Raw genomic sequence first — 24,848 nt, forward strand, 5'->3', positions numbered from 1 at the left:
TCCAAAGGTCACACACTCACTCTAGGAGTATTTTGTGAGCGCATTCTAAGATCTCCAGGCCACCGGGACACTTTCATCATAGAGACTTTTTCTCGTTTGTCTTGATAAAATGCAGGGTATAGCATAGTACTAGGCACATAATAGTCATCACTAATAGTTTTGTTTAATGAAGGGTGAATCAAATATTACTTATGTAGGGGTGGGGAGAGGTTTTATTTGTGTTCTATTTGATTTTATTATTTCCAGCCAGTAGAACATGGGTGTGGTTCTATAATCTGTGCATTTTGAAAGGTTTTTTTCAATGAGGCAAAATTGATTCCTGTTTATCTCTGCCAAGAAAATTTTCTTTAGAAATTAAAGAATTGGGGGAAAACCACTTCAATCTATGTGTGTTACTACTTCTTATACAGCAAATTTAGCCTTTAGCTCTGGAGACTTGACAAAGAAGGGAAACATCACAAAATTGTACCTAATGCAAACTAGATGCTCAGTAAACATTTATTTATATAGTAGATATGCCTGAAATAGAACTATTCACTTTATGATTTAATTTTTTCTTTTTTCATTTTAGCATTTATGACATTAGCAGAGAACAGGACTATGTCAAGAAGTCCGGGGGTATACTTGGTGCAAATGAATTAAGACCACCCTCCCAGCTCCATTCCCTGTGAGAGAAGACCGAGACAAGGTTCATATCAGAGAAGAGTGGGTATTAAACTAAATGCTATAAGCTATTACTAATGAATCCAAAGCTGCACAGTACAGTTTTTTAGATTTTAATTTAGATCATGTAAAATGAAAGGACTTTTTTAAAAATTCTAACTTCCAGTAGCTACAGATTTCTTATAATTATTAGTCCAAAATTGATAGGTGATTAAGTTTGCAAATTGCATCAGAAAAGGTGTGTGTGTTCAAGAGAAATTGTCACACTCCTCTATCTGTATTTCTTTGAAATTATGATTTATTTTACTTGATTTTAAATTGAGATATTTTAAATAGTAGAAGTAATACATGCTTATGTAAGAAAAATCTAAATTGTAGTGATATATATAAGGCAAAAGTATAAGTTCTCCTTTTTGTCCACTCCCCAATCACCATTGGTGTATATACTGTTAACGGTTGGATTTCCCATCTTTTCTACATCTTTTTCTGTATACTTCCAAACACATAATTTTTTATGGTTTTTTTTTTTTTTACCAAAATGACAGATAATACATATTATTCACTCAGTAGTATACAATAGATATCTTTGTACGTCAGTATATACAGATTTACTTTGTTTTTATTTAGTAAGTGCAAGGTGTTTCCCTATTGATGGCAATTTAGGCTGTCTCCAGTGTTTTTGCTGTTATAGGTGTTGGTGCATGGAACACCCTTGGACATATAACCCCTGCACTTATGCTAATATTTCTGAGGAATAGATTCCCAGAAATGGAATGGTTATTTGGTATGCCCATTTAAGTTTTTGTTACTTTCTGCCAAATTGTGTTCTAAAAAAGCTGTATATATCTTAAACTGGCAGTCCTTTGATATCTTAAAGGTAAGGGTAGTACATTTTAGGATTAGGTGATTAAAGAATGGGCTGTTCCTTCAACAACTGTCAAATGACCTACTTAGAGGAGATACAGTATATAGGCATGGAGAGTATTAAAAGGTGTAGGTTGCCTTCTACTAATAAGGGCCTTTAATGGCACATATTGTTGGGTTCTTAGTGTTTCTGTCTTTGATAAGTGCTATTGCTTAGTTCACAAACAGGAGTTGTGGTCATGTAAGTCTGGGGGAGATGGAGAAGTGGCTAGATTCTGTTAGATTACTGTGACACCTAAGTTGTTGACGTTTGTTCATCTCATTATTTGCTTTCAGACCAGATGCTTATAGAATGGAAAATAGATACCTGTGGTATAGCATCAGAAGCTGGTTTATAATTTTTTTATCTCTCTTATTAGAAGTTATAAAGAGAGAAAAAAGTGTCCCGAAATCAGACACTCAGTATCCCTGTCATGGATTTTGAGATGGGGGACATTGATGCAGGGCGCTTTGAGCAGAATCCAACTTGTTGTGTCAAGCTTGACCTAACTTTTTTTTTTTTTTTTTTTTTTTTTTTGCAGTACGCAGGCCTCTCACTGTTGTGGCCTCTCCCATTGCGGAGCACAGGCTCCGGACGCACAGGCTCAGCGGCCATGGCTCACGGGCCCAGCGGCTCCGCGGCATGTGGGATCTTCCCGGACCGGGACACGAACCCGTGTCCCCTGCGTCGGCAGGCGGACTCTCAACCACTGTGCCACCAGGGAAACCCAAGCTTGACCTGACTTTTAAGATCCAATCCACAAATGGCAGAGAAACGTGCCCAAAGCCAGGTGCTACAGGAAAGAATATTAACTCAGTTTTCAGAGCCATTTTGATTCAACTTCAGTTTTTTCCATGTGCTCTTTGTTGATCACTTAAACCGTAAGGGACACTCTTTATGCTTTACAGACAGGTACTTTTCAAGTTACCTTCTTAGATGTTGCTTTAGATTTCTTTGTGGAATAGCCCCCTCTTCTTTCTCTTAATATTCTGATCATCTTGAATGTTAAACTAGAGCATGTGCATTGCTCAGCAAAAAATGAAACTATCCATTTATTTAATGCTCCTCGTTTTGTACGCTTGTTTTAGGCGGTTAAATGAAAGCGCATTGTGTGGGAAGAGACAACGTCAAATGATTTATCAGTAAAATTCTCATTATGTCCTTAATTATAGAGCAGGAAACTTGTGCTTTCTTGAGAGTATAATTGAGGTCATTTATTATGAAGTCATGAAAGCTTCAGGGTTTACTGTGGTTTTCCATTAACTTCTCTTTTGATATGCTTTTCCTTCTGCCAACTGTAAAATTATTACTTTTCTAACATATGGCTATTTGGAGAGTGCTGACATAAAAAGGAAGCATTTTTAACCATAAATAAATGGTTTTAGAAGTTACAGTATAAAAGTACAAAATAAGTCATTTCTTACTTGTTCCTCCTTGTTTATTTTAAATCATTACCATTAGTCCTAGCTTTATTGGGAGCAGTACTCCCCACATTGTATTAGATGGGGTCTTTTAAATTGCATTATTTCTCACAGTTTTCAGTTTATTATTGTGCGTTGACGCTCAAAATTGGGGATATATGTAGTATTCAGTACTTGTGAAACTTATAATCTATTAACATCTTGCAGAATTTAGGGAAGTTGATAATCATAGATTGGTCATTTCCAAAGCTATGACAACTTTTATTTCTTTCACTTGTAAGCAACATCTTTCACAAATATTGAGCCTCATGGTATAATTAGATTCTTTAAATATTATATTGCCTTTTAAAAAATTTAAATACTAGGTTTCCAAAATTATAATTTTTAAAGGAATCCTGATTTGCATTTGAGCTAGCTGTACAGATTATTTGTAAAAGGAGTTTGCAAGTGCATAGGCTTCCCAGTTTGTTTTGAGGAAGTAGCTAAAGAAAGCCATAATTTTTAAATTGTTATCACTGGTGTTTTGCTGTTTGAATCTCTTTAGAATATCCATATTTTTCACAGCACTGGTATACCGATATTGAAAGAGAGAAGGTGAAACTGAGGAAAAATCAAAGTCAGATACAATCGATATAGATCAGATGTGCCAACTTCAGAATATTCTTAAGTGTTTCATCCTCTTTTCTTTCTTTCCTTGCTATTTATAATCTTTTATTTTTGATACGATGAAGTATTATTATCAAAATCATTTTTAAATTACCTTGGGAATTGAAGCATTAGGACAGTTTAGTCCAAATGAATTTTACTGAAATGTTTGTTTTGATTTCTGTAATAGTCTAGGGTTTTTTAATCTATTGTTCATAAATTAATTTTAATTAAAAAGCTTATGTTTTCTTTAACTTTTGAACTCTAGTGTAATTGGCAGAGTCCTGGTATAAGTAGGAAGCCAGATTAATGTACTTATTTATACTGTAAGGCCCAAACTTCCAGTCTTACATAAATTATTCTCTCTATTATTTACAAATAATCAGTGTGTATCCGCCCCCCCAACCTTGTTAAAGAGAATAGAGAGGATGTAAATAGAAAGGAGTAAACAAATCAAATAGTTCAATGTTATGAGAACTCATTAGGCTCAGTTCTTGCTAAGTGAGGACTGGTAAAATCAAAAGACACAAGGGCTCAATCAAGAGAATTACTGGATTGAGTCAGTAGTTCTCAATTAGGAAGCATGCCTCTCATGGGAGGGGTATACCAGCATCTTTGGGATAACACATGGGTATGGTTTGAAGAAAGCACTTTCAAGAAAAGTAATAAAGTTTTATTTTTGTAAAATGATGATTTTATAATACAGCCCATAAGAAGTAAATTTTAATAGACATGTACAGGCTGGTGAGGAAGCCCCAAAGAAACATGATTTCTAATGTGTTTGCTGAGTGTGCAGTAGTAGGCTCCTTCCAAGGAACCTAACAGACTTCCTTGGGGATTTGGTGAGAAGACAGGAAGGGTAAGTTTATCAAAATGTGGCTTAGGTTTAAAAAAATTTAAGAATGAGAAGCATTGGTCTAAGCAGTTGCTGACCACCAACTTGACACTACAGTTGCATCTGCTTTTACCCAGTGTGGCTACAGCGCCCAGCTTGAAACCAAAAGGGATTTATTCTTGCATTAAAAGTCATTCACCCTCAGTTATAATCCATTTAGGTTATTTTCACATGTGAGATCTTTTAAGATAGTCCAGATATGGTAGCCAAAACACATTGTAAATGTCTTAATTATACAGGAAGGAAATAGATGATTATTTCCTATTATCATAGATGATATATTTCCTGTATCGGTATTCAGAGATATTTAGTGTGCCACTTTTCCCCATCCTTTGGTTATCTTAAACAGTTGCATTATTTTTGTTTGTGTTTTGCAGTTTTTGAGACAGTGTCCTTGAGTTCAGACTCTCTCTTCCAGAGGGCAGTTTCAATTCTCCATACTTCTTACTTGGACTCTGCATCTGAGCATGGTTTTCAGTACAGTCAAGTGACTGGTGAAAAATGACATTTTCTTAAATGAGGTGAGGTGCTTGGGACACACTGTGTCTGCTTTATTTTAGTTTTAAAGAAAGAGACCCATTATTTTTGATATATAAGCCTAGTTCTTTTTAGCTATCCCATTTCAGCTGAAATAAAAGATCCTTGGAAATAGTCACTTGAAAGGTAATTATAATATATTCTAGGGAATAGAAAAATAATGTCATTAGCCTTTTAGCAGGAGGAATTCAGATGATGCATTTTTAAAAGTTAATTTTCAAGGCAAAATAACATGTTTATAACATTTGATTATTCTCTCCTTATACGGTACAAAACTCTTTACCAAGAAAAAAAAGCAAGTAACTGTACTCACGAAGAACTTCAAGAAACTTACGGGTTTCTTCTGTTTGAAACTGAAAATCAGGTAAGGGAATTCGATCGTAGAAAAGTAATTTTGTGATGTTAATGTACAAAATTAATTATATCATTAAAGTTAAATATTGGTATTTTAGGTCTATAAAGTTTGTAAGATTACCAGTTCATCAGTCTTTTTTGTTAGTTTGGTGGCAATGTAAATGACAGTGAAAGCTTGTCATGAAAGAGATTGGATTTCTACAACTTTCCATAGGTTTTCTTTAGTTTTATCTTGAATACATTTGTAAGCTCGTGGTGAGATTTTGATTAATACAGATCCCTTAAGTATTAATAATGACTTTTAATGGAGTGAATGGATATTTTCTATTCTCGATCATTGTTTAGATAGATATTTTCTATTTCTTGTGGAGGTTTTTCAAGTTTAAATTACATGATTTTGGGGACAAGATGAACACGTTCAGCATTCTAGTTACTTGGAATTGTTTCATGCCTTATTTTGAAAATTGAACATCCATATTGTTGGTTGTACCTAAATTGTGGAGAAGGAGACTACTGTGTGCAGGTATGTCTCCAGAGATGTGTGTGGCTTCTAGATACAGTTCAGCAATGCTAGAGATCTATAATCCAACTTAAAGTAATTCCAAGGTAGTATTTCGGTTGAGGTCATGATTTTTAAAGAACAGGGATAGATTTGCTAAAGAATAATTAACATTACCATATAACTTATGGATTATATAGTAATACTAGAGAGTTTGTTTAACTTCCAAATAAGATATGTTATGGATTCATACTAAAAAAAAAAAAAAAAAAAAAGCATTTGCGGAGGAGACATTTTCAAATTTAGTGATTCCCAAGCTGTAATTGAAAAAGAAATCTTCAGGAGAGGACTTATCTGTGAGCTTGTTTAATTTGGTTTTGCTGGTGACATTTTTGTTAACAGAAATAATAAAATTTCACGAAAAAGTTTGAACTGTTAATATTAACTAAAACACAATTGCCTTACGTAAGCTTGCTTTGTGCCATGAATGCATAGAACGTACAGATTCTGTATTGAAAGTCTGTATATAGATTATAGAGTTATTTCATGGACCCTCCCAAGAACGATATGATAAGCAAAGTACGATCTTTTGTTTAAGGCAGAGTTGGTATGTCAGCGTGGACTCTGTGTTGGCAGCAGTGCTATCAGCACTCTGGGTGACCCAGGGAAAGGTACGTCTGTAAGGAAAAGGAATCTCTTTTACAAGGTGAAGTGGGGTTTAGTTAGTTACATAAGATACCTATGTTAAATGCTAGTTTCATTGATGATAAATAGTGATCTTTGGAAGCAGACCTTTAAACATATAAATGAGCTTTGAGTCTAAGACTTAAGGTTTTCTAATAGGAGTTATCTTTTTTAAAAGGATGGTTGGACTAGAAAAGGTACTGAAGGTATCTTTCAGTGCCAAGAGTTCAGTGCAGTCATCTGGGGCTAGTGAGGATTTCTTCTGAATTATCATAATGGCAGTAGGAACACATAATAGAGGGAACTGACGCACCTTGGCAACTGTGGAATGTGAGGAGTAACAAAGAATCAAATGTAAGGTAACTTACACTGCACTGATATTGTCAGTAGAAGAGAGACACGGAGGAGAGGAAATTGTAGGGAAGCTGTTGAGTTAAAAGAGAAAGGTAATCTTACTGTCAAGAATGTGGATTAGCACTAATTTCTTTAAGCTTCACTTTCCTCATCTGTAAAATAGATGAAACTATCATCTAGATTTGCTGTGAGGATTACATGAGACTGTGTCAAGTGCTTAGCTTGGAGCTTACACCTAAATGAACACTACTACTTCAGTGAGCTAAATTTGAGAAATAATGAGGTGGTCATAAGTGTTTCTGAAAGCTGTCCTGCTGGTGGTAAAAATAGTTGGAAAAGGGATTAGAACTGGAGGTTGGGGTTCAAGGTGGCAGCGGGTGGGTGTTAGCTGAAGCCAAAAACATTGTTACATGGGGCAGCAAAGATGGCAAGAGCAGAACTTTCAGGTGGTTATGGGAGCAAGGGATGGGGCCACGGGGCAAGGCTAGGAAGAGGGAGTTGAGAGCAGTCCAGGGGATGAAGAATCAGGAGGTGGAGTTTCACAGAGAACAGAAGGCTGTAAGGAGGGGTGTTAGCAGTGTCAGATGCTACAGAAGTTGGAGATCAGCACTGAGAAGGATTACTGGGCTCCATGGCTACATTCCTGCTGACCATTTCTTTTAAATAACAACTTTATTGAGATAACATTCACATACCATTCGTTTCACCTGTTTAAAGTATACAATTTTTTTTTAGCATATTCACTAAAATGAATATGCAGCCATCAGCACAATCAATTTTAGACCATTTTCGTCAGTCACTCCCCACTCCCACCAGCCTAAGCAACCAGTACTCTACTTTTTGCCCCTATGGATTGGCCTATTCCAGACATTCCATGTAGATGGGATCGTATATGACCTTTTGTGACTAACTGTTTTACTTAGCTTAGTGTTTTTGAGATTCATCCATGTTGTAGCATATACTTCATTCCTTTTTTGACTGAATAATATTCCACTGTACCGCATTTTCTTTATCCATTCAGCACTTGATGGACATTTGGTTGTTTCTACTTTTTGGCTATTATAAAAAAATGGTACTATGTACATTCTTGTCCAGGTCTTTATGTGGACATGTTTTTTCATTTCTGTTGGGTTTATACCTAGGAGTGGAATTGCTGGCTCATATGGTAACTCTGTGTAAAACAAATGTTTTTTTAAACTTATATTCAGCTCTTCTAAAGGACATGAAAGGGGATAAGTTCATAACCCCAATAACAGTTTACCTAAAACCTTTTTTTCCTTCTCCCCTACTCTTTTTAACCCCCCCCTTCTTTTCATTATGAAAAATGCTAACATAGAAAAAGTAGAGAGCATAGTATAATATACCTATCACCTACGTTTAACAGATAATGTTTTGCATTATTCTCTTCATTTGTTTAAAAAAGTTTTTTTTTCTGAAAATTGTGAAAGTGAATTACAAGCAAACACGTCAGCTTACATCTCTAAAAATTAAGGCCATTTTTGCGCTTTACTGCAGTCACATGAGTTTATTGTTGATGTTTGAGAGGCTGGCTTCAGTAGGGTGGTGGAGTAGATAGAGGCTGGATTGCTCCTATAAATACACAATCTTCTTCATCACATGTACTGGGGGTAATAATAAAATAGCACTACTGCCTGTGTGTGTTCTATAGTTTTGGGCTCAAATAGAAATGGATAGTTCTGTGTATGAAAGTAATCCTTTATATTACTGTAGTGTATTATAGTTTTAAAAGTTTATGGATCTTTTTAAATCTTCCTGAGAACCCTGTGATTTATGTATCTATACTCATGCCCACCTTGCCCGCTTAAGTGACATACTCCTCAGTCACATGGTTATTATTAGCAGTAAGTGAAAAACCTGGAACTGGAACCCAATCTCCTGGCCACAAGTTTATTGCTCTGTCTGCTATATCCATGTCCTCACCATTGTCTTTTATGTTTCAAAAGAGATACTTCAGGAATATCTCTGAAATGTGTCCTTTCCTCCTTATTCTCACTGCTGCTGCCGGGTGGGGATCCTCTTCTCCTGTCGTAACTTAAAGGAGTCTCTCCCCTCTTGAGACTCACTTCTCTATTAAGCTGCAGTGGGCTGTGATGTGGCTACAGTGGTGAACAAAACAGATATAACCCCCGCCTCCCTGGAATTCACAGCCCAGCAGAATAAGCTGCTTGAAGGCAGGACCTCGTTGTATTTCCCTTTGTGGCACTGCTGCCTGGCACACAGCTGCAGTGTAGTAGACCTCAGCACACATTCTTAAATATGAGTACTTACTGAGATGTTTTGCAAAAAATAACTTGAGAATCAGATTACTATAGGCCTTTTCACTGAATGATTGCATGGAGAAAAAACAGACTCACGAAGACTTTTCCAAACATGTGATACTCTTATCCCTTTTCACTTACCATACCCAAATAGAAAACTGGTTGTCGAACAGATGTATTGTATCTTAGCTCTAATGTTTCCATACCTTTAGAATATCTCAAATAGTTTTTAAAAGGTAAGCAGTTTCAAAATAGTTTTTTAATGTTAGCATTTATTTGTCTTTTGTGTTGTCTTGTTCAGTTAAAGGTAACCCATGTGTAAATAATCTTTTTAAAGTGTAAATTAATCTATTTTTATACTTTTATAGGTGTATACATTTCCAAATACTCAGACTATCTTCATGCAAGACCTTGGTATCATGGGAAGTCTGGTTATGTTGTAATTTTTAATCTAATTAAGGTAAAGACTAAATGTGCTTCTATGTAATTTTTCTTTTAAAAATGAAAGATTATCAGTCTGTGATAATGTTCTTTGCAGATCATTTGCTACACATAGTCCTTGCCAAAGACAGCTATCTAAAGTCAGAGAAAATAACTGCTTTTTGCTTTCCTTTACGGACAAAGCTTTTTTTGAATTCATTTTATAGATGATCTATGAATATGTTTTTTTAAAAAAAGCTTCAAAATAATACAACAGGTATTCAGTGAAAAGCTTTCCTCTCACCCTGTCCCACAATGCCACTTTTTAAATAGTAAATAACAGAAAACGAGTAGCTGCTTATAAAGCAGTGTGATTTCAGTTATAAGAGATGAATTTAGAAAGCAACATTCATTGATTTAAGTTGTCAAAATGAGAAACCTTTATATATTTTTTTAACCCCTAAAACATTGAGACCTTGTTCACAGTTTCATGGGGCACCTGCAACTGATGATCTCAGAAATTTTTAAATGCCCTTAAATAGTCCAGTATAAATGAATCACGCAATTAGAATTTTCACTCAAATAGTAGGAAAACTCTAATTTTAGAGGTTGGGGGGCTTTTTGAGGACATATTCTGTGGTCTTGTTTTGGTTTTGCTTTTGTTTTAGCTTTCCTACTATCTTAAGTTCTTTGGTTATAAACCTAACACTACTGATTTTTTTAAGAGTGTGAACTCTTCATATTCCAAAACTTGTCCCCAAGAACTGGAGGGAAAGTAGCATTGCATTGGCTCATAGTCACTGCTTCCCTCCCTTACTCTTCCCTCTCCTGCTCTGTGATAAGTGCTGTAGTTCTGCCGCAGACAACGTGCCTGTCAGCTCAGGTAACAAACATTTTTTGCTTATGTCAGATTGTGCCTCGCCATTGGTTTCGTGCCCCCATATCCCACCCTGTCTGGTGGATACTGCTGTTTAGTTTTTGCCTATGTGCTCTCAGTCTTCCTTACTTTACTGCTTAGAAGGCAGCCCTGCCCAACATCATAAGCTGTTTGATGGGGAGAGAATACAGGTTTTGATTGCTCACTGAAGTACCATTTATATTATTTGTCTTCTTAGTATTGCCTTTGGTGGTCCTGTTGATGAAGAGGCGGGACCTTGACAGCAAACATGTGTATATGTTCTTTATTAGGCTACTTTTAAATAAATCCTAGAGTCAGATTATTGCTATTTGAAAACATTTGATTAGTCTTAATATTTACATTCTAGGGAAGAGTCAAGTTTGTGTCTGAGAATTATACAACTAACTATACCAGCCCATCTTCTGGCTATGATTGCCACGTGGCTGTAAGTACTAACAAGTTTTCTCACAAGACAAGTCAGTTTCGCACCTTTGAACTGAATCAGGTATAGTCACCTGGGAATAAATCATTTCTAAATCTAAGGAGTTAAATTTTGGGGTTGGGTAGGGTTGAAATAAACTTGATGCACGTGGAATTCTGTAGTATTACCCTGATAATACTTATTTTGCTTCTTTCAGTATTACCTCTATGAACTTTCAGGCAGCACTGTTATTGAGCGACCCAGACAGATCTGTCCTTATGTGATTGTAGCTTTTCAGTACAGGGAACCTAAAAAGATGGCAGCACCAGCTCATAATCATAAAAGCAAGTAAGTAATTATGTACATACTTTGTTTTACTGGATTTCTTTCCTTTGCTCTTATAAAATATGCTTCTTTTTTTTCCCCCTAGACTTGAACTCAAAGAAGATGGTAAGAAATTATTTAATTGGTTCTTTTAGCTGTTTCTTTAAGTAAATGTTTTGTTCATAAATAAAATAATCAGTTTCTTTCTTACCCTCATTTCTCACAGTTCTCATCTATCCATGGAAAGGGAAATTAATTATTCAAGGCTGTCTGATGTGTGATATAACTCTTTGGTCCTCTTACGGCACATTGGTTCCAAAACAACTGTAAGTATTGAATAAGTGCCTTTACTGATGCTTGTATAATTTTTTGATTCTCATTTTGAGGTCTTGCTTGTTGGCACTGGTGTGAAATACAGCAACTGTACTTGGTTTTAGATTACTCCTGGGGAGATGTATAGAGCACAGGGCCATGACACAGGAGACCTAAATTCAGATATAAATCTGACCGTTGCCTTGAAATAAGTTAGTTTTATAATCTTTGACAAATCACTTTTTATATTTTAGTATCTTAATCTATTTATGGGAAAATGATCTCTCAGGCTAAATTAATTTACTTGATGCTAGAAGTTTGACTTTCCCCAAGAAACAACTTGGACTTGCCTAGATAACAGATGCAACAGATTCTAGCCACTGAATTCTATTAGAATCTTTATAAGGTTTGCAGTATCTAGCTTTTTAATTTTCACACGATTTTCCTACACTAGTATTAGAGTAGCCTTTACATGTATTTACATTATGATGAATTACAGTACTTGCTTCTGCAGAGAGAACTGTGAAGGGCATCTTGTGATATCTTTTTGTTTAATCTATTCTTAGTTTGCACCCAAAACTGTTGAAAGTTAGACATGCTTTAATTGAAAAATAAAATGAAAACTGGTGTGCTATTAGAAATCATTTACTTTCTACTGGCCTTTTTTAAGAAGAGAGAGGGAATTTATAGCCCATAGAATAAATTAAGGATTCTGTGAATAAATAAATGGGAGAGAAGGGAAAGTTCTTTCTCACTGTAGAGTGCAACTAATAGGTATAGAAAGAGCGATGGAATTTGGAAATCACATTTTGGCAACATCATAATAATCAGTGGAGGCTTGATGTAGTAGGTGAAAGTTTGATGGTATTTACATATCTCGCAAAGGAAAAAATAAAGACTTTACAATGGAAGAAGCTACAGAGACCATCTTAACTAAGTGGTTAAGTTAATGTCACCAGGAGAGGAATAAACATCATGTGCTTCCTGATACGATGCACAGAGAATAACACGATATCAGTCTGTGGTGCTCCTGCCAATCTAATCAGGAAGAAAGGTTAGACATGCCCAGATTGAGGGACATTCTGCAAAATAAATGGTCTATATTATTCAAAAATATCAAGGTCACTGAAGATAAAGACTCAGAGATTGTTGCAGACTGAAGGAGACTAAAGAGACATACGTAAATGCAATGTGGCATCCTGGATTGGATCCTGAACCAGAAAAAAGTACCTTCTTTTGTTACAAGGGACCTTAGTGAGACAGTTGGCAACATTTGAATGAGGTCTGTAGGTTAAAAAATTGTCCTGTATCATTGTTAATTTGTTGATTTTTGCTAATTGTTTTGTGGTTATATAAGGAAATATTTTTCTTAAGGGTACACATTAAGAGGTATTTGGGGGGAAAGGAGGCATCTGTAAGTCTGCAAGTATTTAAAAATGAGTTTTAAAGAAGGAAAAGGTAGTCAGGGGAAATGATGCAAGTCTGGCTGCGGTTCATCCTGTGGCACTGCATGGTCGGCAGTCCCATATTATCAAAAGTTCTTACGTAGTGTAATTTCTAGAAGATTCTCGTTCCAATATGCATAATTCTTCCACATGTCTGGATATTTTGGTTATAACAGAAATGCATGCATTCAGAAAATGGGAACACATTTGCAGACCATGGTTTATGAGGTCACATACTCAAAAATCTATAATATTTATGAATATGTACATTATTTGATCTGGCGTTTATAGATTTAAGAATTTTTTGTGGTTATAATATTTTTGTTTGCTTTATATTCGAAAACCAAAACTTATGAAGCTGTAGTTTCAGTGTTTATTACATCACATGATATTGTTATTTTGTTTTTTAGACCACACGAACTAGAGTTTAAGTATGTAATGAAAGTGTCGTCTTTGAAAAACAGACTACCAGAAGCTGCTTTTAGAAAACAGAATTACGTGGAGCACAAAGGTCTGTTCAGATGTCATGGTACACTGCATGTCCTGAGCTCTGTTCCAGTTCTTTTCCACCCTCTCTTTCATACACACATGCACGCGTGCATGTGCACTCTCTCTCTCGCCCTCTTACTTCTGTTTTCCCTTAAGTACTTCTTAAAAGGGTCTTTTGTGAAAGGTGTAGAGTAGCTCTGTGATTCAGTTCTTGGGAGGTTCCGCCTCTACCTACTTTCTGGAGAGTTTATATCGTAAATGGGTGCTGAATTTTCTCAAAAGCTTTTTCTGCATCCATTGAGATCATCATATGGTTTTTATCCTCCAATTTGTTAATATGGTGTATCACATTGATTGATTTGCGTATATTGAAGAATCCTTGCATTCCTGGGATAAACCCCACTTGATCATGGTGTATGATCCTTTTAATGTGTTCTTGGATTCTGTTTGCTAGTATTTTGTTGAGGATTTTTGCATCTATGTTCATTAGTGATATTGGCCTGTGGTTTTCTTTCTTTGTGACATCTTTGTCTGGTTTTGGTATCAGGATGGTGGTGGCCTCGTAGAATGAGGTTGGCAGTGTTCCTCCCTCTGCTATAATTTGGAAGAGTTTGAGAAGGATAGGTGTTAGCTCTTCTCTAAATGTTTGATAGAATTTGCCTGTGAAGCCATCCGGTCCTGGCCTTTTGTTTGTTGGAAGAATTTTAATCACAGTTTCAATTTCACTGCTTGTGATTGGTCTGTTTATATTTTCTGTTTCTTCCTGGTTCAGTCTCGGAAGGTTGTGCTTTTCTGAGAACTTGTCCATTTCTTCCAGGTTGTCCATTTTATTGGCATATAGTTGCTTGCAGTAGTCTCTTATGATCCTTTGTATTTCTGCAGTGTCAGTTGTTACTTCTCCTTCTTTCATTTCTAATTCTGTTGATTTGAGTCTTCTCCCTTTTTTTCTTGATGAGTCTGGCTAATGGTTTATCAATTTTGTTTATCTTCTCAAAGAACCAGCTTTTAGTTTGATTGATCTTTGCTATTGTTTCCTTCATTTCTTTTTCATTTATTTCTGATCTGACCTTTATGATTTCTTTCCGTCTGCTAACTTTGGGGGTTTTTTTGTTCTTCTTTCTCTAATTGCTTTAGGTGTAAGGTTAGGTTGTTTATTTGAGATTTGTCTTGTCTCTTGAGGTAGGATTGTAGTGCTGTAAACTTCCCTCTTAGAACTTTTGCTGCATCCCATAGGTTTTGGGTCGTGTTTTCATTGTCATTTGTCTCTAGGTATTTTTTTATTTCCTCTTTGATTTCTTCAGTGATTTCTTGGTTATTTAGTAGCGTGTTGTTTAGCCTCCATGTGTTTGTATTTTTTACAGTTTTTTTCCCTGTAATTGATATCTAGTCTCATAAAGTTGTGGTCAGAAAAGATACTGGATACGATTTCAATTTTCTTCAATTTCCCAAGGCTTGATTTGTGACCCAAGATATGATGTATCCTGGGGAATGTTCCATGAGCACTTGAGAAGAAAGTGTATTCTGTTGTTGTTGGATGGAATGTCCTATAAATATCAGTGAAGTCCATCTTGTTTAAGGTGTTATTTAAAGCTTGTGTTTCCTCATTTATTTTCATTTTAGATGATTTGTCTGTTGGTGAAAGTGGAGTGTTAAAGTCCCCTACTATTATTGTGTTACTATGGATTTCCCCTTTTATGGCTGTTAGCATTTGTCTTGTGTATTGAGGTGCTCCTATGTCAGATGCATAATATTTACAGTTGTTATATCTTCTTGGATTGATCCCTTGATCATTATGTGGTGTCCTTCTTTGTCTCTTGTAATAGTCTTTATTTTAAAGTTTATTTTGTCTGATATGAGAATTGCTGCTCCAGCTTTCTTTCAATTTCCATTTGCATGGAGTATCTTTTTCCATCCCCTCACTTTCAGTCTGTATGTGTCCCTGGGTCTGAAGTGGGTCTCTTGTAGACAGCATGTACACAGGTCTTGTTTTTGTATCCCTTCAGCCAGGCTATGTCTTTTTGTTGGAGCATTTAATCCATTTACAGTTAAGGTAATTATCGCTATGTATGTTCCTAGTACCATTTTCTTAATTGTTTTGGGTTTGTTTTTGTAGGTGTTTTCCTTCTCTTGTGTTCCCTGCCTAGAGAAGTTCCTTTAGCATTTGTTGTAAAGCTGGTTTGGTGGTGCTGAATTCTCTTAGCTTTTGCTTGTCTGTAAAGGTTTTAATTTCTCCATCGAACCTGAATGAGATCCTTGCTGGTAGAGTAATCTTGGTTGTAGGTTTTTCCCTTTCATCACTTTAAATATGTCCTGCCACTCCCTTCTGGCCTGCAGAGTTTCTGCTGAATGATCAGCTGTTAACCTTACGGGGATTCCCTTGTGTGTTATTTGTTGCTTTTCCCTTGCTGCTTTTAGGATTTTTTTCTTTGTATTTAATTTTTGATAGTTTGAATAATATGTGTCTTGGCATGTTTCTCCTTGGATTTATCCTGTATGGGACTCTCTGCACTTCCTGGACCTGACTGGCTGTTTCTTTTCCCATGTTAGGGAAGTTTTCAACTATAATCTCTTCAGATATTTTCTCAGACCCTTTCTTTTTCTCTTCTTCTTCTGGGATCCTTATAATTCAAACATTGGTGCTTTTAATGTTGTCCCAGAGGTCTCTGAGACTGTCCTCAGTTCTTTTCATTCTTTTTTCTCTATTTTGCTCTGTGGTAGTTACTTCCACTGTTTTATCTTCCCGGTCACTTATCCATTCTTCTGCCTCAGTTATTCTGCTATTGCTTCCTTCCTGAGAATTTTTATTTTCATTTATTGTGTTGTTCGTCATTGTTTGTTTGCTCTTTAGTTCTTCTAGGTCCTTGTTAAACGTTTCTTGTATTTTCTCCATCCTATTTCCAAGATTTTGGATCATCTTTCCTATCATTACTCTGAATTCTTTTTCAGGTAGACTGCCTATTTCCTCTTCGTTTGGTCTGATGGTTTGTTACCTTGCTCCTTCATCTGCTACATATTTCTCTGTTTTCCCATTGTGCTTAACTTACTGTGTTTGGGATCTCCTTTTCGCAGGCTGCAGGTTCGTAGTTCCCTTTGTTTTTGGTGTCTGCCCCCAGTGGGTAAGGTTGGTTCAGTGGCTTGTGTAGCCTTCCTGGCGGAGAGGACTGATGCCTGTGTTCTGGTGGGTGGGGCTGGATCTTGTCTTTCTGGTGGGCAGGGCTGCGTCCAGTGGTGTGTTTTGGGGTGTCTCTGAATTTAGTATGATTTTAGGTAGCCTCTCTGCTAATGGGTGGGGTTGTGTTCCTGTCTTGCTGGTTGTTTGGCGTGGGGCGTCCAGCCCTGGAGTTTGCTGGCCATTGGGTGGAGCTGGATCTTAGCGTTGAGACAGAGATCTCTGGGAGAGCTCTTGCCGGTTGATGTTACATGGAGCCGGGTGGTCTCTGGTGGTCCAGTGTCCTGAACTCGGCTCTCCCACCTCAGAGGCTCAGGCCTGACACCAGGCCGGAGCACCAAGACCAACCATGTCAGCCACACGGTGGGTCTAGGGAGAAACGGAATTTTTCACAATAGCATTTTAAAATAGGAAATGTTCTGTGTTTCTGATTTTCTCCACAGTCTGTTGCCAAGATATGTGCTTCAATATGTATGAGGTGAAACTGTCCAACAAACAAGGGGAAAAAGTAGATAAACTAACAGAGTACATTAAAAGGGAGCAATTGGTAAGAATCATCAGTTTAAAATATTATTATTATGTTTTCCTTAAATTGAGAAATTGATATCTGTTTATTAGTTGGCTCTGCCTAGATTGAATTGTTTTAGCTTGCTCAAAAGGATTTTTTTTTTTTTTTTTTTTTTTTGGTCACGCCACACAGCTTGTAGGATCTTAGTTCCCTGACCAGGGGTCCAACCCGGGCCCACAACAATGAAAGTGCCAAGTCCTAACCACTGGACCGCCAGGAAATTCCCTTAAGAGGATATTTATCATTTAATATTTATTGACATGATATGTATTGGCTAACATGTTCATCCCCTTTGTATCTTAGTTTACTTTTTCTGTGCCTCACTAGTCAGTTCATACTCCTGGTTTTAAGTATAGGAGGACAGTTTTTCTCAAATCCTTTTTTGTTGTTGTTTTTGTTTTATGATGGAAGAATTGAGTAGATCCCTGGTATTTCTGCATTAATCAAAGGAGATTGATTTGTGGGATATTTCTTTAAAAGTGACCCTTGTCAACACATAGGTGTATAAAGAAGAAAAAGTTGCTGCTTCTATTGCTTTCATAGCGTAGAAAAGCACGATTCTACTGAGAAATATGTAACATCCAAAGACCTCTCCACTGTGTTAACCAGGGCTCCTCGGTCTGAGGATAGGAGTAGATGCTGACCTTATAGTGAGTGATTCCCAAACATCCCAAAGGAAACAGTGTGCATGGTGGAAGTGAGCAAACAAGTCTGCTCAGCCCTTTAGTGGCACAACGGACTTATCCCCATAGTAGACAGTATGAAACCGGTAAATTAACAGAATAGATAGGTGAGCTGCCTTGGGGGAAGTGTCAGGTAAGATGCTTGAGTTGCACGTAACAGAAATTCAGACTGGCTTAAACAATAAAGAGTTTTGATAGGCTTACTTTTGAGTTTTAGATGGTAAAGCAAGTTCAAGTGCTGTTTGCTCAGGACTCTTTTTCTTTCAGCTTCTCCCTCCTCTGTGCAATAGTTCTGTCCTAGGCTGCCAGTCAGGGCTGCGTGCTTCCTTTTTGCATGCAGAGAGAACCCGTCCTCCAAACCATGGCTTCTGTCCTTAGACCAGTTCCATCATCTGCATGTCTCTCAGCAGCAACTAGAAAGGGAATGGCCCGCACTGATTAGTTCAGGCCACTCAGAGCCCACCTTCCAGAGCTGGGTGCGAGGTCAGGGCCCCCATTCTGCAGTAAGGAGGTGCAGTGGCTGACACAGGATGCTGAGCAGGTGACCACCGAGTATCGACGGGGACTACAGGCTATGTGTTTTCGAAGTAGTGTAGTTCATTTTATATTTGGAAATTCAAAGGAAGGAAGGTCAAAGATACTTTGAGAAAATGCATTAGTGAAGGGTCTACTTGTGAGTGCTTCTGGTATTGAACTCAGGAGACTCGGTGCCCAGCTTTACTTCACAGTTTGTGTGTTAATTACTTAACAGAAATTACTTATCACATAAGGTCCTTCGCTCTCAGTGCTCCAGGCTGCTTTTCCTGCCTCATTTTATAATGAATAATCTTTACATATCGGTCTCCCTACCTAGACATCGAGCTCCTTGAGGGTAGGTATCATGTCTTAAGCATCTTTGACACCTTGGTGCCTGGTGTATAGTGGACGAGCAGTAAATGTCCCTTGTACCTACAACACTGGACTTCAAGAACAGTACTGAGGAAGGTCTCTTCTTTAAAAGGTGGTAAAGACATGTATGGCTGGATTTTTCTGTGTGTGAATGGAAAAGGCTAGAAGTAGATATTTCAAAGATTCTATGATTTTTTTCCCCACAAAGGTTAAAATAGGAATTTTATATAGCCCTTTCAGCGCATAATTTGAGAGACTAATAAGATACACTACATATTTGTTTTACGTGCACATATTTTGGAATAAAGGAATGTACAGTTTTAAGCAGATATAGGATTTTACTTTCATCTATATTACAAAACTAAAATTCAGAATAATGTAGCTAATTATTGTCACTTTTACTCTTTACACCGATAAAAAGATAAAGCAAGAATTACATCTGTTTGCTGATACATACCAAAGATATGGGTATATATAACTGTTGATACATTTATTCAGTAATTCTTTCTTGAGTGCTTACTGTGTGCCAGAAGCAAAAAGACAAATTGTCCCTGCCATCAAGGAACTTACAAGACTATAGGAGACAAAAATGTAAACCAACCAATGCATAGGGGCTGTGATAGAAATGTTTGGAGACTCACAATAGTGATTGTTCCTGTGGGTGAAGTTTCAGTCTCATAATTAGTTCCAATAAATAATTAGAAAAGAAGTCTTTTTTTCATACTTGAGTTGTTGAATAATTTATTGATTTATCATATTTGTAGGCTTATGACCTGTCAATTTTTGAAGTATGTTTTATCACTTTATAAAGTGGTATCTTTTATTCTGTTTTTTTAACTGAGAAATTATTGTATGACATTGAATTTTATCTTTGTTAAGGGTATATAGGCTTTTGAAATGGTGACTAATGGGGAAGAAGAGCTGTTATCTCTGTGATTTAGAATGACAGAAGATGCCACTGAAGACTGTGGTAGAGGGAAAATAGAAGTATTTATTTTCATCTGCATTTCTTATAACCAGGGGACCTAATGATGTTATTTCCTTTTATTACTCATCTCTTAGGAAGCTGTAGAAAGGATTCTTCTAATGGATGGTATCTTCCAGTTTTTCTAGTCCCAGGATTCTGTGATATGTTTTGTATTAAAATGAGCTTAACATGTTAATCATAGGTCTGATTGACCTTGAATTTGTAGTGGCTAAATGGGAACAGAGCGGCTACTTAGCAGTATGAAATGTCCAACATGTCAATGAAAAAAAATGAAAGACGTTGTTTCTGATTGATTTGTTATGTAATTGAACACTATCCTAAAACTAACCCATGATGTTCTAGTTATTTATTATATGTAGCCATAACAAGGCCAAGATTACTTGAATGCTAAGGAGCTTGCAGTTTCTGATACTGGGGACAAAATTGTCCTGATTCCCATAAATACTGACATTTCAAGAATTTTTTTCTTTAACTTTTCATGAGCTTAAAAATCACTGAAGAATGTGGTAGAGGGAGAAGGAGAGAGGAATTGAATCTTCTTTCTTGCTATTTTATGTTTAAGGCAATCGTCAAATGCTTAGAAGATCGAGAATTTTTCATTTTACTTACGTCGTCAGCCTTAATGTCAGAAACAAGTAAGAACAACTTTTTGAATAAATGTTTTTCAGTATGTTTACTTTTATTGTATAAGATCAGCAACCTCACGTTTCTTCTGATTCTCATTCTGTGTAGGTTTTGGAGAGGAGCAGATGGGTCTTCACGGGTTGCATTTATTCCATTCATCCCCGTCAGCAGGTAAGGACCAGGACTGGCAGTTCACTGCACCTGTGGGCCATTTTTCAGTCCTCATCTTAAACTCTCAGCAGCATATGACCCTGGTAACTCTTTTCTTCTCTTAAATAACTTTCTTCCTTTACTCTCCCTGGTTAATCCTTCATCTCCTTTCTTTGTAGGCTTATCCTTTCCTGTCTGCTCCATGCTCAGATATCCACCTGCCTATGGACATTTCTTTCTACTTAAATGTCTCAGATGGTCCTCACATTCAGCATGTCCAAAACTGGATTCATTTGTTATGGAACAACAAGAGCTGGGAGTTGGTTTTATCATAGTCTCCCCGTCAGTAGGACTTAAGGTCCTCACAGAAGCACTTCCCTCTGTCTGGACTACTTGTCTCCTTCCCCCGATCAGATGATGTTGATCGCCCCCCAAGCCAGAACCAGGAATTGCCTGCTGGGGCAAAAAATATTGCTCCTGCAGTCTGTAAATAGATATACAGTATATCTGTGGTATTAGAATTTCAGAGGGCAGTTAGGAAACAAAGTCTAGAAAGGCTGTCTTTGGTGGGGGTAGATAATGAATAAAATTGGAGGAGAAGTGCTGGTCTAGCCACTTACCCATAGCTGTCAGGTGTCAGTTTAAATATCACTTTATTTATTCCCATCACCACTCTTCTTCCTTCAATGAGGACCCCTAGGCTTTTCACCAATATAATTTAAATATTTATTTTTATAATTATTTAATGCCTGCCTTTCTTGTATTCTACTGCATCCCTACTGCTTAGCAATGTCAGGCACCTAAAAAATGATAAATGCTTGCTGAGCAAATAAATAAATTAAAGTAAATGAGTCATTTCTTTTTGTCACATGAGGAAATTTTCCTCATTGTTTTATAATCACACTGTGTATGTTTAAACATGATTTGTATATAGTATTTATAAAGCTACAACCAATCCAAAAAATTTTTTTAATTGATGTTTTTAAATTGTATTCAGCTACTCAAAGCAGAGAACTGCTGGCATTACCTGTTTGGAATAAGCAAAATATTACCAGTTATAATAACATAATGGCGATAGCTGCTTGCATTTTTCAAGCATTTACTACATTGATATTCTGCTAGGCACAATTGATTTCACAGCCCTTAATAGGTACTTTTATTGTGACCATTTCAAAGATGAGGAAACTGAAACTTAAACTTGCCCAGGGTCAAACAGCTGAGTCTGAGCTGGCTTCCAGCTCTGTTCCCACACTGCCTCCCTCCGTATGCAGGAGCTCTGCCTTTATTCTTATTTTTAGGTGTACACTACCACCTGAATAAGAAACATTAGTTCCTGTACCATTTGGGGTTGAACAGCACAGGATTTCTTTTTGAGTAAACATTGGATTGTTGTGTTCAATGCTCACAGCCTCCTCTAGTTCGTTAAGACACTTTTCTATTTCTGGTCACTCAGAAATGTTCAGTGCTGTGGTTATTTGTTTTAAATTGAGTGACTCTTCGCTTAGCAGACTTAAAAAGTTCTTTTTCTTAGATTTCATAATAGCCTGTTACAAATCGTTCTGACTTCTGCCTTTCCAAATTCTTGAAATAATGAAGTTGTCTAGAAAACTGCTGCTTTATCGTGAACTGTTAGCAGTACATAAGAACTTTGTCATGTTTTATTTTTCTTTTACTATCTAAATGAACTGCAGAGAAAGGAATTTTTATTTTAATGGCTAGCCACATTTTCCCATTTATTTTTATTTGCCATTCTTTTCCTGATACCTGCTCAAGTATAAATGTATTCAGCTAGGTGTTTCTTAATTTTGCAGTTACTTTTTCGTTAAAAAGAATGGTATACTTCAGTTTAGTAGGCACCAAAGGTCTTTATTATCTGTGGGTTTTTTATTACTGATAAATTACATTTTCTAGGATTTTATTACCTATTTCTCAGTGACCTGACCTTTTCTCTTTTTTCCTGTACTCTTTTCCTTTAGGTTATTGAGTTGCTGAAAAATTAGCATTTCAGTCAGAGAGTGAACCAGGGAGAGGAAGTAAAATACAGACTAGTCAGTCTAGTTACATAATATTAAAAAATTGCATTTGCTAGAGAAGGTGATGAAATATATAGCAGTAGTTACCATGAGAGTTGGGGGTTACTTAGGGTTTACTTTCTTTTAGTTCAACTGGTTTGTGTTGTAACTCTAGTTTCTTCCAGTTTTATTGAGATATTATATAATTGACATACAGCACTATATAAGTTTAGGGTTTACCAGCATAAAGATTTGACTTACATACATTATGAAACAACTACCACAGTAATTCTAGTGAACATCCATCATATCATATAGATACAAAATTAAAGAAAATAGAAAAAACATTTTTTCCCTTGTGATGAGAACTATTAGTATTTCCCTTCTTTTTCCTTCTTTGGCTGCGTTGGGTCCTCGTTGCTGCAGGCTTTCTCTAGTTGCGGCTAGCGGGGGCTACTCTTCATTGCAGTGCACGTGCTTCTCATTGTGGTAGCTTCTATTGTTGCAGAGCACTGGCTCTAGGCACGCGGGCTTCGGTAGTTGTGGCATGCAAGCTCAGTAGTTGTGGCTCGCAGTCTCTAGAGCGCAGGCTCAGTAGTTGTGGTGCACGGGCTTTGTTGCTCCATGGCATGTGGGATCTTCCCAGACCAGAGCTCGAACCCGTGTACCCTGCAAAGGCAGGTGGATTCTCAACCACTGCGCCACCAGGGAAGTCCCAGTATTTACTTTCTTAACTTTCATATGTAACGTCAGCAGTGTTAATTATTTTTTATTATGTTGTACATTACATCTTTAGTACTTATTTATCCTATAACTGAAAGTTTGCACCTGTGACTACCTTCTTAAGAGAATTTGAAGTAGGTCATATAAGGTACAGATTAGATACATTTTAAAAGCAGAAAATGAGAATAGAAAAGTAATTCTGCCAACTCTAAATGCCGGTGCATTGAGCCCACGCTGGGCTCCTGGTCAGATGAGATGGAGCTGCAGGCAGGCCTGCCTTCTTCATTCTCACCTGATGATCCCATCTGAGTGACTCTTTTTTGGTTCTGTGTGTGCGTGTTTTCATATATATGGAGATAATATATGTTCATTAAGTGCATCCATAAGTCTTCTATTAATTGCTATTTAGATTACCATTTGAAACACTGTATCATATTTAACCATCCTGTAATTTTGTAATCTAAAGCGTTTTTTCCTGCATGTTTTTGAAAAAACAAGAACTTTGGGTTTTTAATACATGTGTATATATTTTAGGGCTGAAAGACTTGAAAGTTGAAGATGACATCTCATTGAAGGTGGTACCTATTTTACCTGCCCTTAATTGTGCCCTGCTGGAAGCAAAGAAATCATTTTCTGAAAAAGGAATCTGTCCAAACACATTAGTAAAGCATAATCTCCAAGAACTGTACAAGGTGGACAAAAGTCCTTCATTGACTGCTGCTTCTCAGGATGGAATTAAAGAGACTGCATTCTTTGGCAAAGTGTCCAGTGGTTTTGACTTGACTCCTCCAGCTGAAAAGTGCCCTTTACAGTCTTTAACTCAGTTGAGATCTTATTCTTCAAATCCTAATGGGTACATTTTGGAAGTATCTACTGCACTAGACTTATTGGCAGACTGTCCTCAGCCTCCATGTATTTCAGATGGAATTTGTGACGCTGGATTTTCTTTAGTTATGACTCCAAATGCTGAATTTCATGACTCAGCGGCAGAAGTAAGAAAAGAAACAGAAACACAAAAGAATTCTGAAGAGATGTTTAAAGCAAGGCAGGGAGCTCTGGTCCCATTAAGTCCCGCATCAAATCTGAGAGTTCAGCGTAAGAGAAAAGCAGGCACGCTGCCCGTGGTACAGAGTAAAAGGGTGAAGTTGTGCCATCCCTTTCCCAGAAGAACTCGTGGTGGAGCAAAGAAGCGTCCAGACTCTCGCACAACTCTCAAGTTCCGTCAGAAAAGAGAAAACGGTAAGCATGGTCTGTATGGATTTTCAGCTGAGCAATTAGTAATAACTGTTGTGTGTTAACCCTGTTCCTGTGTGACCATCCTGGACTGTAGCTTGACAGTGTCCGTTAGCTCTCTCCAGGTGATCTGTGTGCATGCTAAAGTTGGAGAAGCGCTAATCTAGATAACATGAAAATCAAGAAATAGGACAAAAGCCCACCCACCAAAAGCTTGTATTTCACTTGTAAAACTGCTCAAATCATCACTCAGTTATTTACTTACC

At 37.0% G+C, this 24,848-nt stretch overlaps 1 protein-coding gene across 1 annotated transcript; it reads left to right on the top strand.

Moving 5' to 3' along the window:
• Nucleotides 1-16,282: 16,282 nt before the first annotated feature.
• Nucleotides 16,283-24,651, top strand: LOC149750383 (protein TASOR 2-like). Its single transcript, XM_089908306.1, has 4 exons — nt 16,283-17,260; nt 20,403-20,475; nt 20,573-20,635; nt 23,884-24,651. Exons 1-4 carry the CDS (start codon nt 17,171-17,173, stop codon nt 24,645-24,647), a joined length of 990 nt encoding a protein of 329 aa, XP_089764432.1. The 5' UTR covers nt 16,283-17,170; the 3' UTR covers nt 24,648-24,651.
• Nucleotides 24,652-24,848: the final 197 nt, after the last annotated feature.

This window comes from Delphinapterus leucas, chromosome 2 (genome assembly GCF_059928025.1).
Source record: "Delphinapterus leucas isolate spDelLeu-1000000601 "Yukka" chromosome 2, BTC_Dleu_Yukka2, whole genome shotgun sequence".
In the NCBI taxonomy this organism is placed as follows: Eukaryota; Metazoa; Chordata; class Mammalia; order Artiodactyla; family Monodontidae; genus Delphinapterus; species Delphinapterus leucas.

Bases quoted from the DNA above. Each gene is read 5' to 3' on its own strand.
- LOC149750383 (XM_089908306.1), top strand. From the start codon at position 17,171: ATGTGCTTCAATATGTATGAGGTGAAACTGTCCAACAAACAAGGGGAA. The intron at 17,261-20,402 runs GTAAGAATCATC...TTTATGTTTAAG, and splicing joins ACATTAAAAGGGAGCAATTG to GCAATCGTCAAATGCTTAGA. The intron at 20,636-23,883 runs GTAAGGACCAGG...TATATATTTTAG, and splicing joins CCATTCATCCCCGTCAGCAG to GGCTGAAAGACTTGAAAGTT.